The 17,666-nt window shown below is 44.4% G+C and overlaps 1 protein-coding gene across 1 annotated transcript in view; it reads left to right on the forward strand.

The window, feature by feature from the left end:
• The window catches only part of TMC2 (transmembrane channel like 2), a 32,483-nt gene extending 16,361 nt beyond the window's left edge, over nucleotides 1-16,122 (forward strand). The window contains exons 13-21 of the mRNA XM_048299984.1: nucleotides 89-268; nucleotides 1,081-1,233; nucleotides 3,241-3,369; nucleotides 5,538-5,605; nucleotides 6,083-6,322; nucleotides 8,066-8,191; nucleotides 12,617-12,695; nucleotides 14,281-14,401; nucleotides 15,494-16,122. Of these exons, the coding sequence (XP_048155941.1) occupies nucleotides 89-268; nucleotides 1,081-1,233; nucleotides 3,241-3,369; nucleotides 5,538-5,605; nucleotides 6,083-6,322; nucleotides 8,066-8,191; nucleotides 12,617-12,695; nucleotides 14,281-14,401; nucleotides 15,494-15,747 (1,350 nt within the window). The 3' untranslated portion in view covers nucleotides 15,748-16,122. The remainder of the gene's footprint in view (nucleotides 1-88; nucleotides 269-1,080; nucleotides 1,234-3,240; nucleotides 3,370-5,537; nucleotides 5,606-6,082; nucleotides 6,323-8,065; nucleotides 8,192-12,616; nucleotides 12,696-14,280; nucleotides 14,402-15,493) is intronic.
• The last annotated feature ends 1,544 nt before the right edge of the window (nucleotides 16,123-17,666 follow it).

The raw sequence follows: 17,666 nt of genomic DNA on the forward strand, positions 1-17,666 counted from the left end.
ACCAGTTGCCAGCAGCTCCCACTCTGCTCAAAATGAGATAGTCACTGTTGTTACTATGAGCAGTTATCTCGTTTTCCTCACGTGGCAGGTTGAAATTGTGATGTCCTTGCTGGGCATGTTTTGCCCTCCGCTGTTTGAAACCATCGCTGCACTAGAAAATTACCACCCCCGCATTGGGCTGAAATGGCAGCTGGGGCGGATCTTTGCACTCTTCCTGGGGAACCTCTACACATTTCTGTTGGCCTTGATGGATGATGTCAACGAAAAAGTAAGAGCTGAGCCAAAAAGCCACTGTCAAATAGCGTTTCCCAGAGCTGAAGGTGAACACACCCTGTCCCCACAGCCAGAAGGGACAATCACCCTCTTTGCAGCTGGTGTTTTCTCTGTCCCCAGTCCTCTTGAGCAGTGCCCCAGCGAGATTCACCAAATAGAGTCTCTGGCTTCTCCTTACAGCCCTGAAAAGGGCACAGTTTTTGTCTTCCTATAATCACAGCATGTTAGGGTAATTCTATTTTTTTCTCCATCTGACATTGTTTGCAATTTCTATTACTGCAGACCCCAAGGATACAGTTTATAATCCGCTTCCGCTGCCTCCCCTCTTTAACATTATCCTGGTAGCGTGTTGTGGGCAGATAACTGCAGGAAAGGATAAATGTCTAACTGATCCACAGAAAAAATTACTCTGTTTTAGGCTGAGAAGAATTAGAGGAATCGAGGTGGTTTGCTCTGCCCTGAAAAATTATGAACTGTGCGAAGGAGGAGGACTGGGTAGAGGCTCCTTCTGCACAAAGTGGTCTTGCAGGAGGTCTGACTCCTCCACGTGCAGGGAGTAGGTTGCTTGCTCCCCAAAAACTCATGGAGCCTTGACCCGCTCTCAGCTGCTGCTGCCCTGGTCCCGGCAAAAGAGGAGTTTCTGTGCTATTGCCAGCACTGTAACTCTGTTGTACGCAGATGTTTATACATGGGGTGGTAACTGGTAAGGAGAAGGGAGGAATTCAGTGTCTTGGATTTCTTCAAACATGTCCACTGGGACTTCTATTTTCTGATGGTTTTGGCTGGGGGGGTGTCTCTTCGTTGCAGCTGGCGGAAGAGGATGTGGTGAAAAACATCACGCACTGGACGCTGCTTGGCCACCACAACTCGTCTGCAGGGAATGACAGCACTGTCACCCCACCTCCCCTTGACCCTGCAGATGTGCCCAGGGGGCCCTGTTGGGAGACAACTGTTGGCATTGTAAGAAATTCATTGCGTAGCAAGTCTCTGTGTTGGTTTGGGATGGTCCATTTTTGTTTATCTCGTTGATGCCTTTAACATTTCCAGGCTTGAAGTTTTCCTCACAAACAGCTCTTTCCCCCACTCTCATACAGCATCACCACGGCAATACAAGTCCTTGGTCATGGTTCTCAAGCCATGGTGGTGAAATCCTCGGCTTCAAGCAACCAGGGCATGCACAGCTGAGGCATTGGCTGTGAAGAGCACAAAAGGCCAGGCAGTCTGCAGCCATGCCTGCACCATGTTTTTTTCAGATCATGACTGTGCCTTGAAGCAAACCTCTCTTCTCCATTTATTGCTACACTTGTTCCAGAGAGGCTTTGGTGCAGGTGTAAACCCAAACAGAGGACATGCCTCAAGGGAACTCCTGGCAAATCCCAATCCATAATGCATCATGAGGCCATGGGATGAAAGCAGAATTAGGCAAAAGTAACCCCCTTGAAAGACAGGCAGGGTCCTCTGAGTTTCACCACACAAATTCACCCTGCAACATTTACCTTGCACCAAGAAGATCTGTAGCCAGATCTAAGCACAACTTCAAAAGTAAAAGCAATTGTTTACTGACTGAGATAGTTAGGGCTTGCCAAACTACAAGGCTATGCATTGCTGTGCACACCCAAGGGCTCTTCACAAGTCAAGAGGTTCTCAGTTGTGTGGGAAAAGACCAGCTACTGTCACCCCTCAGAAGAGGCTGATCCTTGGTGCAACTGTGCTGTCATTCAGCAGATCTTTGTTTTTCCCCTCCTTAGACTTTAAAAACCTTTCTTGTAAGTGCCTTTCCTTTTGCATCCTTGGGACGTGTCCTGGGGTGACTTTCTGATGCTGTAACCCCTATTGCCTTCTCTACGCCCAAACATGGATCCTGTGCCTTTCTCTACCTTTAAGACAGAGGGGGAAAGCTGGTGGAATTCTTTTGGTGGCCTGTATTCAGAAACAGAGATAACTCACCTGCTGCTACAGAGCCAAGGAAAGCACCTTCCTGCTTTTAGCCAGCTTTCGGCTCTGTTTCTCAGGAGAGAGACAGAGAGTTAAAATTCTTTGCTTTTTAGCTAGCCTGCTGGTTGAGGAAAGAAAAGTTTTTTTCCCTGCGACTTTGGCTTCTTCTTCTTCTCTTCTGGACCGTTCAGCAGCACCAGAACATCACTGGGAGGCCCCACACTGCAGCCCAGAGGGGCTCACACCGAACCCCACACCCAGAGAGGGCAGAGCCACACCTACAAAGAACTCTAAATCTTCCTAGGTCTTCTCCTCAGCGAGAGGTTTTATTATTTAACATTATTCGTTCTTTTTTCCGTGCCTGCGTGCACTTTGCTTGTTAAAAAATTTGGGGTTTTTTCACTTTTCTCCGAGGAATTTCTTTCCGAACCTGGTGGAGGAGGGGCTGCTGAAATCTACCTTCTATTAGAGGGACGTTAATTTTGAATGTTTTCCCCTAAATTTGTCTCAAACCAGGACAGGATGCCAGTTATTTCCACTCTATGAGTCTTCCTTCTGCCTGCACTTTTATCTTCTTTGTCTTGCATATCTCCTTTGTCTACACTTACACACAGTTCTTGTTTACAACTGAACAATTTTCTTAGGAGTCCACATAAAAGTTACAGAGCTGAGCCATACCAGAACTATGCACAATAAAAACGACTGTGGGCATATGTATATTTTACACCACCCTTACTGCAGCATTAGCATTCTGCTCCCACTTCCTGTGCTGCCACAGCACACAGTGCAGTCAAAAATGCCAGCAGCAGCTATCAGGTCTAACAGCTGTAACAGAGCTCGTAGCTCCCAAGCACAGAGGTAAAGCTTAGGCACTGGCCAGTGTTAGAAAACAGGCGGGGATTTTGCTCATGGCATGTTTTTCTGAAGGTTACTGTCATATAAAGACAAATGGCTTAATAAAAAATACAGTCCTGAATGCGCTACTGAAATTATAGGAGTTAAATGGGTTTTTTTCCTTCTTTTAAATTGCAGGAGTTTGTGAGGCTCACTGTGTCTGATATCCTGGTGACCTACATAACCATTCTGGTGGGAGATTTCATCCGAGCTTGCTTTGTCAGATTTGTGAATTACTGTTGGTGCTGGGATCTAGAGGCTGGATTTGTAAGTATCTTATAGCCGAGTCAGTATCTTGTAGCCAAGAAGATAAAAGCAAGTTAGGGCCATTTGGTCAAATGCTACAAATGGATTTGTTTTGAATGCTTCCAGTGGTCATCTGGTCTTGCCTGATAATATAATTGGTGTACATAGTCTATGCAGCACTTTTCTGAGTCTATCAGTTCCACCCCAGTAAGAACTCTACAAAAATGCACTTCTCCTCCCCATCTGAGAACTTTAAAACATGAAGCTGACTTTAAAAAGAAATAATCCAGTATTCATTCAGTTGTTATAATCCCAAAACCTTGGGCCCTTCTATATCCCTTTCAAAGCCCCAGACCTTCCTGTTCACTGCCCACCCTTCAGGCAGGAACCTGCTTTTCTCACAGCAGTGTCTTCTGATCACTGCTGGAAGCTGGTGTTTCTTCTGCTGCAGTGGAACAAGGAGCATTTCCTTCCCCTCTCATGTGTGTGTAACACACAACAGCACTGGACTCTTTGGCATTCATAAAGGTTGCATTACCAGAGCAGTCGGTACTGGAGCTGCACAAAACACAGAAGAAAATAATGGAGGGGTTGAGGGAAGTCCATTGATTCACACGAGAGGAGAAGGAACCAGATGGATTCAGATGGAGATGAAAACAACCTTGCAAGATTATGAGTGGATCAGTGCACCCACCACCTAGCTGTCATACTGGGAGAGTTCCCAGGAGTCATCTGGGGAAGAGCAAAGAGGAGGGCTTTGTGCAAGGAAGAGCAGGTGGGGCACAACAGGCATTTTGCTGCTTGTGGACCTCTTTGTGTTTCTTCTGAGGGAGGCAGAGGACATTTCCCAGGGTGGCCTAGGGAAGTCCTCCCAGCAGCCAAGCAGCATGAAATTACTCTCATTGCTTGGGCAAAGAAGGTTTGCTGACAGCCATCTAACCCAACCTCGGCATTGGCACCAGGACAATTTTAGATGTGTTTTTCTAATGCAGATAGTGAGCAAGCTTCTTGTTTAACCCAGCCTTCTCACACAGGAGTACTCAAGGCAGAGGACAGCAGATGCTGAAAGTTGTCCTTTTTTTCATGCAAAAAAGAAGCCAATATTAACCTCTAGCTAAAGATTTAATGTAGAAATGGACCAGAATCAAAAGAACAAAGAGAACAATGTTTACATCCATCCCTTCCCAAAGCTGTGAGCAGTCAGCTAAGCAAGACTCTGACTAGGCTTCCCTTGAGTTTTCATCATAAAGCACAAACATCTTCAACTTTATGAATTGCTGACAGTATTAAGTAAATGCAAATGGCATGAAAAGCACACATACCACAAAGGATATTCCAAAGATACAAGAACATCACTTATCATTTCTTAGAATTCTGTTTTCTGCATTGCAGTTAAAAAAAAAAAAGTAGTTTTTTTTCGAGAAAACATAACAAGAAAATCTTTACATGTAGTTTCATCCGCCAAAAATCACCTGAATTTTGTGTGCACAAAAGTCAATATATATAGAAGAAATAGCTTCATCATAGGTAAATCTAACAAAATAATAATTTATAAAACAACGAATACTGCCAATAGATCAGACCAGCCTGTTCTGAACCTGCCACCATTAGCACCCACATCAGATAGGTAAAATACTGCTTTATATGGAACAACCTATCAGCTAGCGCAGAGTAAACTGTCACCTGATACCCATCAGGTCATATATTCCCTCATATTTCTTTCCCTTTGCCCTCTGTTCCTGTTCTTCAGCAGCTTGGACCCAGGGACATGGACATAATCCAGCGCAGCATTTGCCCACCAGCTCCTAATTATCACTGCTTCAAGAGTCAATATTTTACTAGGGTAGAACGAGTCCATAGCCAGCCAGCAGCTGGAGTTTAAACGTAGTCCCGTGCCATGCTCACAGCTGGTGTTATATTAACAGGGAGAGCGAAACACAGAGCAGCTCTAAGCACCTTCATATATCTTTCCAATTTTCAGCAAGCCAAGAGAGAAGCAGCAGCCCACAGCACAGTAGCTCCAATTCTGCTTTCCCCACACTGCTGCTGGTCATTCAAGCAGTGTGCACACAGCAGGAGCCCTCCCAGGAATCCCTGCCTGACAGCTTTAAATAAGCGTCATACACCCAGCAGAAAACAATAGCAGGTACCTCTAGCAACAACACACTTTCCTTTCTTTCCCCATACAGCCATCCTACGCAGAGTTTGACATTAGCGGCAATGTTCTGGGTTTGGTTTTCAACCAGGGAATGATTTGGTAAGATATTTCCTTTTTTTTATTCCACACACCCCCCTCCCCCCCCATTTTTAGAATACGTGTTAGTGGAGTTAGAAAGCATCCAAGCCAACTAGATAAACCTTTGAGTTCTGGTTTTTCTGACTGATTGGCTTTCTGTGTTTAACTATAAAAGTGGGTCTCTCTCTGCTGGTTACCTTCACCTGACATTTTTCAAGCCATCTCCAATAAATGTTTGTCACAAACTGAAAAATTTTCTTTGCGACCCCTGAGAGGTCTGGTCCTAAGTGAGGGGGACCATACCATAACCATACCATAACCATACCCTATGGATGCAGGTGGCTTCTACTGTGGGAGCAGAGGGGTAGCACCTATCAGCCCACTCACACTTCATTTGTGAACAAACTTGCCACCAACGAACACCTCTTTTTCTGTTCTTGAAAAGAGTAAACCTTCCAGTCTTTCAAAAAACAGCACCTGTCCTCTTTTCCTTTTCAGGATGGGATCCTTTTATGCACCAGGGCTCGTGGGTATAAACGTGCTGCGCTTATTAACCTCCATGTATTTTCAGTGCTGGGCTGTTATGAGTAGCAATGTCCCTCATGAAAGAGTCTTCAAAGCATCCAAGTCTAACAATTTTTACATGGGACTGCTGCTGCTGATCCTCTTCCTCAGCCTCCTGCCTGTAGCTTACACCATCATGTCCCTGCCTCCCTCCTTTGACTGTGGACCTTTCAGGTACTACCAAAACACCAAAAAGGACATTTTTGTTCTCTGGTACATGGGATTATTTTCCTGTAGTTAGAAGGACTGGACTCCAGCAGAGATGATGAAATGTTTAAATCCTTAGCAATGTGAGGCAAAGGCTCATGTCCAGCTATGGGCTATAAACCATCAGCTGGGAGCATTGAACCTGCTCCTGTCTGCTGCTCTCCTCTGCTACGTGATTCCCAGTGTTTTCCCAGCACACACTGATGGAAGCACCGGAGAACAGCAGGAGTGGGACAGCAAGGTGCAGCCCTCAGTAAAAAAACCCAAAAAAACCCAACAGGAGCATCCCTAAGGCTCTTTGGAACATTGTGGAAACAAAATGAGTCCAAAGTCTCCTTCACAGAGACAAGAACTCCCACAGCATGAGAGGCATTTTACATGTTGACTTTAGTTGACAAATACCAGGAAATGGATAGGAGTGAGCCTGTAAAATTCCTCCTTTTTTTTTTTTTTTTGGTGTTTGGGTTTTTTTAAATGTTGCGGGGCTTTTTTTTCTTTTAATTAGGACAGAATCAGCACTGCACAAAGCATTCAGTGGACTGGATTAACATGCCAATAAAGTCTAATTTGATTGAATAACGCCATTTCCTGGGCCTGCTGAATCTGACTCAGCAAGGAGCCAGCTTGGAACACATTGTTCTTGTAGATGCACTGTTTTAGGTTATCTGCTTGCTGACGGTGAATGACATCAGAAAGCTAAAAGACTCGGGGGAAAGGCAAGAGACCAAAATATCCTCAGTTCTATAACAAGGACAGGTGTCAACGAATAATGTCAGAAGATCTGACAAGTAACTTGTTGCACGCACACTATCATTTGAAGATGACTAATCTGCAATGTGAAAGAGCTATTTCAATTCCCAATCAACCCTTCAAAAGCCACTCAGCCTGATTCAGACCCTTGGCAGCTCAACTGAAAGCTCAGCTCTCGTGGGCTCCTGGCAGTTGATGTAGGTGGGATACTGTTTATCCAAGTTTTCTTTATTGACTCTCACCATCAAGACAGAGAGTTCAACATCATCCTGACTGGAATCCTGCAAGCTCCCAGGAGGCACCAAGCCTCAAAAGGAGGAATAGCACTGATAGGGTTGGATTCCCAGACCCAGAGATGCTGGGGAGAGAAGAAGGTCAATTACGTAATCCAGCCCTTTACAGATTTGTTCTCCTTTCAAACAGAATAGTCTCATCTGCTTTATCAGTCCTGTTTGAAATTACTCTTTCACTGAGTCTCGTATTAAGCAATAATCACAGCTTGCTATTTTTGTCATTACTTAGCAGCTCTTCAAGTTGGCTCATTATTTCAGAAAGCCGGAATTTGCATATGGAAAGTCATCTCTACCATGAAAAGGCCAAATTTAACAAGATATCCATCAGAAATGTACAGTTACTAGACCTTGTAGATTTTTATCTATTTCAGAGGCATAAATAGTCAGGACTCATAAAGGAGTCAAGTGTGGAAATAAACATATTGACTCCAGGAGCAAGTTGGCCTAGCAAAGATTATTTGTATAATCAATAGGAGGAGGCAGGGAGGGAATGAATGGACCAATAGATAATTTAAAATAAAGGCATTTTAAACTCCTTGATGGCCAACAGCAAGCTGATGCTCACTGAAAGAGAGATGAAACCTTCTGCTTAGCACCATGAGACTAGGAGCCATTTTGTCCCTCCAGGAGACACCTACACTCCTTAACTGGCTGTTTGTCTTTCCAGTGGAAAGAAAAGGATGTATGATGTCATTCAAGAGACCATCGAGCTTGATTTTCCAGTTTTTGTTGCCAAGATCTTCAGCTATGTGGCAAATCCAGGACTGATCATACCTGCAATTCTGCTCATGGTGTAAGTTTTCCTCGCAATATTATGTGCCTGGCTTGGGGGAGAAGGTTGAAAAAAAAATTCTGGGATGCTAGTGAGATTCTGGGATACATCTTCTGCTGAGATAACTGCATGGATTAGAGCAGACACATGCTCCCTAGCCCCCTTACCTTCGCCTAACCCAATTTCACAAAATTTAGTTACCTGACCCAATTAAACACAACTTTGTAGATGGAATGCATTGCTGACAGAAGCCTTGTAGATATCAAAGCTGTTGCAGCTTCCATATGAGAAATTTTCTGTAGCCAGCAGGAAATAAATGGACAGTCTCAGCCTGGTGCCTTTTGGAGAAGCAATTCCTGTCACAGCTGGTGGTATTTAGAGCACAGCCAAGACAGGGCATTCAAAAATAACGTGTTCCAAAAATACGAAGAGTTGTGAGCTCTGTTTGGGTTTGGGGGGTTTTACTTTTTCATTTTCCAGATAATACATCTGGTATTTGTTTTAGTGCTGTTTGATCATTTCAGCTTTGAAACCAGACTTAAATCCCCAGTACCTCCAGCAGTACTAGGATCAGCTCTTCTTTTTTGTGAAAAGATATTTTTGGCACTGTTCTTGAGGTTTTCCATAGCTATCAAAATGAGTAGGAGACCTGTGGCCAAATTCTGTAGGCAGTTCTGAACACTTCAGACTAATCAATGGGAGACAGGGAGAGAGCTGGGGAGCCTGTTACATACAGAGCTTCCTATACTGACTCTTCCTGGGGTATCCACACACACTGGAGATGATCCTCTGGGCTGAGCCAGTACAGCTGCCCTAGGGCACTGTGGTGCTCCATTCTGAATAGCTACATGAAGGTAGTGCCATTAAATTATGTCAATTACAAGTTCCATACAAAATTTCTTATACAAACAACATGAGAAAAATCCTAATTAAACTGAAAATGGCATGTCACCACTCTACCTGCCTCAAACTACTTACCCTTTTTAACCTAAAAAGGATGATCAGTTACTGTAACTTCTACAGGCAGATGCTACATTTGTACGGATCAGATCAGGTGTGTGCAGGAGACAAGAAGCCTCACACCACATCCCCAGCATGGCCAAGCACATTATTGTATATTATTATTGTATATTATTATTATTATATAAACTCTGTTCCTGTGGGCTTCACAGCAGCACTGCCAGATGCCATTGCAAAGACAAAATGAAGACCACAGAACAGCCCAAATGGGCCACCTTTACAAAAGGGCTGCAGGCCAGGTTTCTGAGGCTTTGATGCAACATTCAAAAAAGCTGATGGGAGAGAGTAATACCTTTGAAAAGAATGGGGTTTTTTTCCAGTGACAATCTCCTGCTCTTTTCTCCACTGACAGCTGAGACAAGTAACAGCACAAATCCAGTTTATTTGTTGAAGAGACACCTTTTATCACACCTTTTCAGTGCTGGCTACTCGCACACCACAGCCTTACCATCAGTCCATCTCTCCTTGAGACACCATTTTGTCTCTGCCCTGATTCCCCTCTGAGAACTGAGAGATACCTTATGTCCATGTTACCCAAAACATCTTCATTTTCCACGCAAATACACTGCCTGTATGGCCTGTATGTATCACATATTTGATTTCCAGTTGTTCAGCTCCTGAGAGAGTCACAGCCCTAAAGAACTGGCTTCCCCCATGGTGCCTGGACCAGTCAGACCTACGGCCCTTTGGCAGTGCTCTTGCATGCCCCAAGAGCATCAGGTGTCTTGCAGAGGCACTGTTTGTTATCTACATACTCACCTTGCCTGTGATAATCCCAGATACAATCACAGCGACCAAACAAGGTGGTTTCATAATTTTTAGTCCTTTTCTCCTTTTTGGTTGAGTCCCCAGTTTCCTGCCTTGTCTCTGAAAATCCTCAGCTTCTGCTGTGGTGCTGACAGGCAGACAGGGTCAGGCTGGAGCTAGTCCTTGTGCTGATCCCCATCCAGTTTTTCAAGAGATTGAAACCAGGGAAATGCAAAAGCTTTGTTTAGTCCTGATGAGCAGAGAGCCAGAAGCTCCCAAAGCAGCAGGCAAGGCAACCTACAATCCAGCCTAAATAAAAATAGCCTCTACAAAGAGCAACAGGTGGATTGTAAATAGATGGTCTGTTGATTTTGTTGCAGCCTCTCAAAAAACCTGTTTTCCACTTCTATGGACTGAATTAAGTCATTTTCTCTAGCCATGAAAACCCCTTCTCTTTTTTCCACGTGCAATCCAAAACACATCTTCTATTTATTTCAGTTCTTAGCTCCTGGTCGCAAACAATGATGGGGTTCAGTGAGTGGCACGAGTGTCAAGCTTACTGTCCTGCTTCTAACTGCCCAAGGACAAGGGAAATAAGGAATAAAGAGAAAGAAGAATGAAAGATATTGTGTCCATGGGCACATAACCTAATCCCACTCAGGCTGAGAGTAGAATATCAAGTTGTGGCCTGCAGAGCTTCCTGGCAGAGGACAAAGCATTTTACTGCATCAAGAAGGGGGAAAAATTAAAATTTCTATGCAGGCTAGAAAAGCACAGTGACCCACACTCTAACCAGAACTGGGGACACAGTACATCAGAGAAGAGGGCTGCCGTGGTTTAAGCCCAGCTGGAAATTAAGCACTTCCCATCTACTTGCTCAGTCTCCTCTCTCTCTCCCCCACTCTGGTGGAATGGAGAGAAGAATCAAACCAAAACTTGTAGGTTGGGATAAGAGCAGTCTAGTAATCAAAGTAAAATATAGTAATAATGGTAAATGATAATAATAATAGAAAGGGAAAAACAAGTGACACGCAGTTGCTCACCACCCACTGATGGATGCCAGACCCCCCCTTCCCAAAACCAGATTGGCCCCCATTCCAGGTAACTCCCCTGTTTATATACTGGGCATTATGTTCTATGGTGTGGAATATCCCCTGGGTCAGTTCAGGTCACACGTCCCACCTATGCCCCCTCCCAGTTTCTTTTGTGTACCTCCTCACTGGCAGAGCATGAGACAAAAACAAAGGTCCTTGCTGGACTTAGGATAAACAAGAATTAGCAAAACACAAAACACTGGTGTGTTATCAACACCATTCTTATTCACAGCCCTGATTACAAGGTAATATTTTCTAGGCAATGAGCTTGATAACATAGAAGAAATAAAACTATCACATCTTTACAGAAGAACAAAAAGAAAAAACAATTTCCAAGAGGATTTTCAGGACAGAGAGCCTAGATCACCAGGACTGAGTTTTGGGTTAATGTTACACAAAAGGAGGCAAATGTGTTTCCTCTAGACAGACCCCTGTAAAAAGCCTCAAGAAAGGCAATTCTAAGCACTGCTTCCTGATCTGACACCTGGAAACCAACATGCCAGTACATGGTGCCTTGCTGAGCTTAGGGTCAGGCACTCAGTTGATGAAATCCTTGAGTATGGTTTGAGGATGTTGAACGTGGCTGGAGAAACACAGGCAGGTTATGAACTGTTTGGAAACCTTTTTTCTTTCCCTACCTTTTTTTTTCTAAGAAGATTTTCTACTTTATTTTTAAAAAACGCAAACAACTACAGCAGTGAACTGAATGGCTGGTTCTTTTCCTGGGAATGGCTTGGAGTTGCTGAACAGATGATGGTTATGATTTAGAAAAATAAAAGCACTCCACAAAAGCAGGAGGAGACATTTTTTTGCTACCAAAATATTACTGGCTGGTGAGTGTCAGAGGTGGTGAGACAGACCCAGACACTTGGGCATGTTTGAAAACACAGCCTCCCTGTGTGCCAGAGGCTGGCAGCCAGCATGCCCTCTCCCATCCCCGCTTGCCTTTCAGTTCCCTCCAGCTTGGCTCAGTTTTCCCCTGGCTTTGGCGTGCCCTTTCTGGAGAAGACGGGATCAAAACAAAAGCCGGTGGCTCTACTCCAATCTGGCTTCTGCTTGCCCTCTGTTCCTGTCTCTGCTCACTCTCAAGGGCCCTGTCTGGGGACAGAGGATGCAGCTGGTCCTAGAAAAGGGGGAAGGAGGACTGTTCCTTGGGCACTGCTTTTCAAAAGAGGGGTCAAGGCCTTATTCCACCACTATTTTCCCGGTTTCCTAGTTTTTTCCTAAGGTCCCTGTGTTACCTGGTGGCAGTTGCATCTCAAGGCTGGTGCCTGGTTTCACCACGGTTGGTGCAAAGGAAGCAAAGGGAGCCTATGGCCAGCCAAGGTGGACGCACGAGGGCAGGGTGGTCATTTTTCTTCTGTTTGAGCAGAACTGAGCTACTGGATGGGCTCAGCTCATCTCAGCTAACCATACCACAGGCAGCCCAAATTCTTCCTAAACCTTGAGCCTCTAAAAGCAGTTCGGAAAAAGTTGGTGGAAAAACTAGGTATTAGAAGGTAGGCAAAAAATTACACGTTCCCTTCTTGTGAAACTTCCTCTTTCCCCTGATCCTATCACTACAGCAACATGCTTTCTTTTCCAGCCTCGCCATCTATTACCTGAATGCTGTGTCTGAAGCGTATCAGCGAGCCAATGCAGAGTTGAAGAAGAAAATGCAAATGGTAGGTATTGATCTGGCAAAGCTGCCTTTGAAATACCATGCACCTCAATTTTGATGTGTAGCATATGCTTTTAAATCCCTCTTCACTTCTGAACACAAGATGATGATGTATTTTATGCTTGTTCAGTCCCCTCTGAGGGCATTTAATGTCTAGCTGCACAGAGTGGTCACATCCCATAACAGCCTGCTATTTCATACACCAGAACTACTGTTGGCTTTCCCATAAACTGTGTTTTCCATGTACAAAATTAAGTTACCTCGAAGTTCAGGCAATGCTTTGGTGTCTGAGATTTACCAGGAGCAATGATAAGCCCATGAAAACCACAGCCAGATTTTGTACAAGCTGAAGAGCAAAGAGCCATAATGAACAATACGGCAATTACATTTTTTTTTTTTACCACTGATTCTCAAAACACCTTACAGAGGAGGCTGTTTCTGCTGTGCACGTGGGAAAAGCAAGATATAGACAGATGCAATGACTTGAACTAGCAAGGTAGGATTTGGGCCTCATGATATCCAGAACTGTGAGAAGTTGCAACATGTAGAGGACCATAACACAAGGGTTCCTGAACTAGGTCTGCCAGAAGGATACCTGCAAAAACAAGGCTCTGCTCAGAGAATGAGTCTTAATGAGAAACAGCAAAGGTGTCCTGGTACCAGGGCTTGTGCTGATCTGGCAACATCAGTTTCCTCCAGGGTTTTCTAGTTGTTGCTTTGTATGACATAGATGTGCCCAAAAGATCAAGCCTTGCATCAGGAGAGGATGTGATATCGTCAAAGGACTCATATCAGCCATTTTACTGGCACAGGACAGGATCTAAGCCAAGGAAGCAGTCCCACATAAAGCCAAACATCTCATAAAGCAGAGATGGCTGCAACATTAAAAGTGAGGATGTGAGTGCTGAGAAATGGGACTCCATAAATTATATTTAAATGCTCCAATGCAGAGTTAATCACTCATGCACATATCTTAAACTAAGTGCCTTGGTGCAAGAGCTGAACAAGTGCTACAGCACACTGGGACTTTGGGGCACTTGGTCTATTTCATTGCACAGCCTGGCTGTGATCAGGGCTAAAGGGATCACACGGCAGGACTCAGCGCTATACAAAAGTACAGATTCCTTCTACTATCTGAAGAAAATCTTTTGCACCACTAGTTGTATGCAAGTAAAGCCAAAGACAGCCCTACATTCCATCCCTATGCTGCTGTACCTTCTCCTTCTTCCTCTGGCATTTATCCCTGACACCCTCTCTCACAAGAAGCTCATATTTAAAACAAACCAATACACCAGAGAGGGCAGATTGGTAGCTGCAGCAACACACAGACAGCCTAACAGACCTAAACCATGTAATCAGCAAGTGCTTTGCCCTGAGAGGAGCAGAGCCATTGTTTTCCAGTCCTGCCTGGGATGTACTTTCTTTCCCAGAAACACTTGGTCACTGGACCAAGATTCAGCACCTTGAACTTGGTAAAGAGATCCATTCACCCCAACAAACACTTAGCCAGGCAAACATGACACCAGGTCACCATTTCCCAGATTACATCTGCAGTTTTTAACTAAACCAAATGGTTTTCATTGATGCAGCAACGTGAAGAGGAGAAAAACAAGAGAAACAACAAAGCCAGTACCAACCCTATGCTGCAAGATCTGGAGGATTTACTTACACCAAGTATGAAGACTGAAAGTCCCCCTAAACAAGCAGAAGGTAAAAATTAAACAATCTCCCCATAACACTTCTGAAAAGGCTCATTTAGCCACCAAAGTGACTGGGTAGGATTGAGAAACTGGAGGGATACACCTTAGCAAGGGATTGGATGAGTATAATTAGCACAGATTTTGTCCTCTCACAGAAGTCCACCTGCCAATGGAAACCCAGGAAGGGCACATTTTTAGACTAGATTATATCTCACACAGGCTTGTTACAGTGGGAATTGTAATCCAAAATTATGGTTCACCCCCCAACTATTAGCCATGCTGGTCATGAAACCAGCAATTTATTCTGGGAGCAACGTTTAAATTCCAGTGTTGTTTCTGGGCTGATGAGCTGAGTCAGACTTTTCCTTCCTGAGTTGAGCTTTTCATTGGAAAATTCATCATGAATGAGGCTGAAACTTTTCACAGGATTGGGTTAGGTCTTAGGGTAAATAAATGCATCGTGTAAGCTCTGCTGTGGGGGTCCATGACTGGGCAGAAAGAAGCAGGAGGAGGCATTAGCACTCAGGATCTGGGTATTTTCAAAGAAAATGGATCCTTCAGGCTCGATCTCAACCAGCCACTTCCTGACTGCTAGAGCTTCCATCTCTCATTTGTGAAAATCACTTGAAAGATTTTGATTTTATCTTGGTACAGGTGAGAAAAACAGACCAGTGCCACCATAGCCCCTTTGAATTTAGATGGGCTGAGATGAACTGGAAGGTTCAGAGTAACCCAATACAGATTCCCTCCAGAGCAGACCCAAGGCATTCATTTTATCAGAAATAGTGCTGGCAGTGTTTTGAGTGCACTGAAAATAAAGACTAAAATCAGCAATTACCCGTGACCACCCCATGCCTGGCTAGTAGGATTATCATGTCTTATAAATGCATCAGTAAGAACCTGACAAGAGGGCTTGGGCAGCAGAGACATGTACCGGCTGTTGAGTGGGGGCAGAACAGTCTTAGTCCTGGTTTCTTCACTCAGATGCTCAATCACAAATCCTCAGACACTGGTTATTGCACAGAGAAACAGCAGCCGCCGGGGAGAGGATGAAAGGCAGTGTTTGCTCCCAAGAAAATAACATTCATAATCTTTGCTCTAGACAAGAAAATAGAGTCTCTGAATGGAACCAGCCCGGTCAGGAAACCAGGCAGAGGAGAAGTCCTGGATGGCAGCCCCATGGCCGGTGGGAGAGGAGCAGCGTTCACCCCACCATCACAAGTGTTTGTGACACAGCCACGGACACTGGGTGTTCGGGCACCCTACCCTGGCCAGCCCAGGCCATGGGGGTACCCACTGGGACCAGTTCCTGGAAGAGGGAGAGGGCAGCCATGCTACCCACGGGCTGCTCGATAACCTCAGTGAAGTTTCTCCTGTTTGACATTAGAATACGTGAACTGCATGAACTGTTGTAGTTTTGGTAGGAAACGATTCCTGCATGTTGGACATCCACTCATGGTGGTGTGTATCTATCCAACACTCTCTAATATAAATTTGTTTAGACACTTAGTAGTACTTCAGAGTTGTAACCCCAAAGGCTGTGCTGATTTTTGTCAGAAGGGAAATGGGAGGCAGTCAGAACAAAAATCAGCCATGATATTGCTGAACTGCTTCACACAGGACACAGCCCTCTGGCCACTAACAGCAGTGACCTTGCTCTGTGGAGCAAGTGCTTGCCAGTCCTTTCAAAGGCTTCTTTAATTAATAAAAGTGGTGTGAGTTTACCTGTCATTTAAACAGAGGTTTCTTGTGGGTTTTTTCTGTTGTTCCTCTGCCTGAAGAATTTAGTATTCTTTAAAAAAATGAGTGTTCCTGCTCAGCCACAAGGCAGCTGCTACTAGGAGTAGAGGATTCCTACCAGAGGAGATTTCGTCAGCTGCATTTTGTCCCTTATGACAGTCTACCTCCTCCAAACTTCCACCTTTTTGTTTCAATCTCACCACTGCTTTCTCTAGGTTCCCACTTTTCTCCTCCTTTCACAGTCTGTTGACAGCAGCTTGCACCATTATTTCAATCCCTGGATATGATTCCTAGCCTAGCAACACCATGCAGCACAACTGAGAGACTAACACTGCCTTGGCCTAGTTTCTGATTATAACCAGTTAGAAATTCCTGGTGCAATTTAAGAACAGTATCATCCTGATCTACAGGACTTCCCAGGATTCTGGGACAGACCTTCTCTGGGTTGACCTGCTCTTTTACACTGACAGTTTCTTCCTGTTGTTGACATAAACCCATCCTGGTCAGCTTAGATCTGGTGTTCAGATACGTTGTTCTTCATAAAAATGTCTATAAAAAAATAAAATTTTTCAAATCCATAACCATAGATAGTAACAGTTCTGCTAAACCTGAAATATTTGGATTTAAAAAGGTCCTCACTTTGAATTTTTTTCTACTAAATTCCATAAATCTTGTGGAATGCTGTTCAGGACAAGAAACTCAATAACTTATTTCTCCTCTATGTCTTGACAGCACAGAGCATTTGACCTTCAGCCTGGGAATGCCCACCTCTCAGGAGCTGGGAAAAGCAGTCAGGTCAGACATGAGGCAGACTGGAAAAAGGCTTCAGTCTTTCAGGTCTAATACAACAAAAAGTTTTAGACATCTGCTTTTTCACAGAAATTAGGAGCTTAAATATTGTTCTATGCTTACTTGAAAATAGAGACCTAGCTCATTTGTTGATGTCTGTACTTTATGATAGAGACCAGAGCCCTAGAGAGTGCTTATAGGAGATGCAAGCAAGAAACAAATAAAAGGAGAGTTTGGAATTTCTTCAAAAATTAAATCATTGCACTTTGTTTTCAAATACAGAGAAGTCAATGGATTGTTTCTAGAAATAGCTGTTCCTGGTGCACAGCTCAAAATCAATTTGGCTGTTCCCAGAACACTGCTATGGTCAGGGTTGGTCGTTCTCCCAGGGAGCCTCCATGAGAGAAGCTGTTCATCAGATTTTTTTCCTGGGCTTGGAAGGACATTTCTCTTTGATGGGTCCCACAGATAAGGTCTTGCCTTGCCTCTTTGCCGTGAGAGTTGCTGATGCAACATGGCTGTGGTGAGCTCTTTGCAGAGATACCCGGTCACTGAACTGGACAAAAGTCAGACAAGAGAAGGTCCTTTCCAGGAGATAGAAGCTGTGGTCCCCCATCTTTCTTTTCAGGTGTCAGACTGATCAGAAAGTGCTGGGGGAAGGTGCTGCCAGCCTGCTAACCCAGCAGGATATCACAGAAACAACACAGTGCCCTGATTTCAGCACAGCTTGTCTGCCTTGCAGATTT

Source organism: Corvus hawaiiensis, chromosome 1 (genome assembly GCF_020740725.1).
Source record: "Corvus hawaiiensis isolate bCorHaw1 chromosome 1, bCorHaw1.pri.cur, whole genome shotgun sequence".
Lineage (NCBI taxonomy): Eukaryota > Metazoa > Chordata > Aves > Passeriformes > Corvidae > Corvus > Corvus hawaiiensis.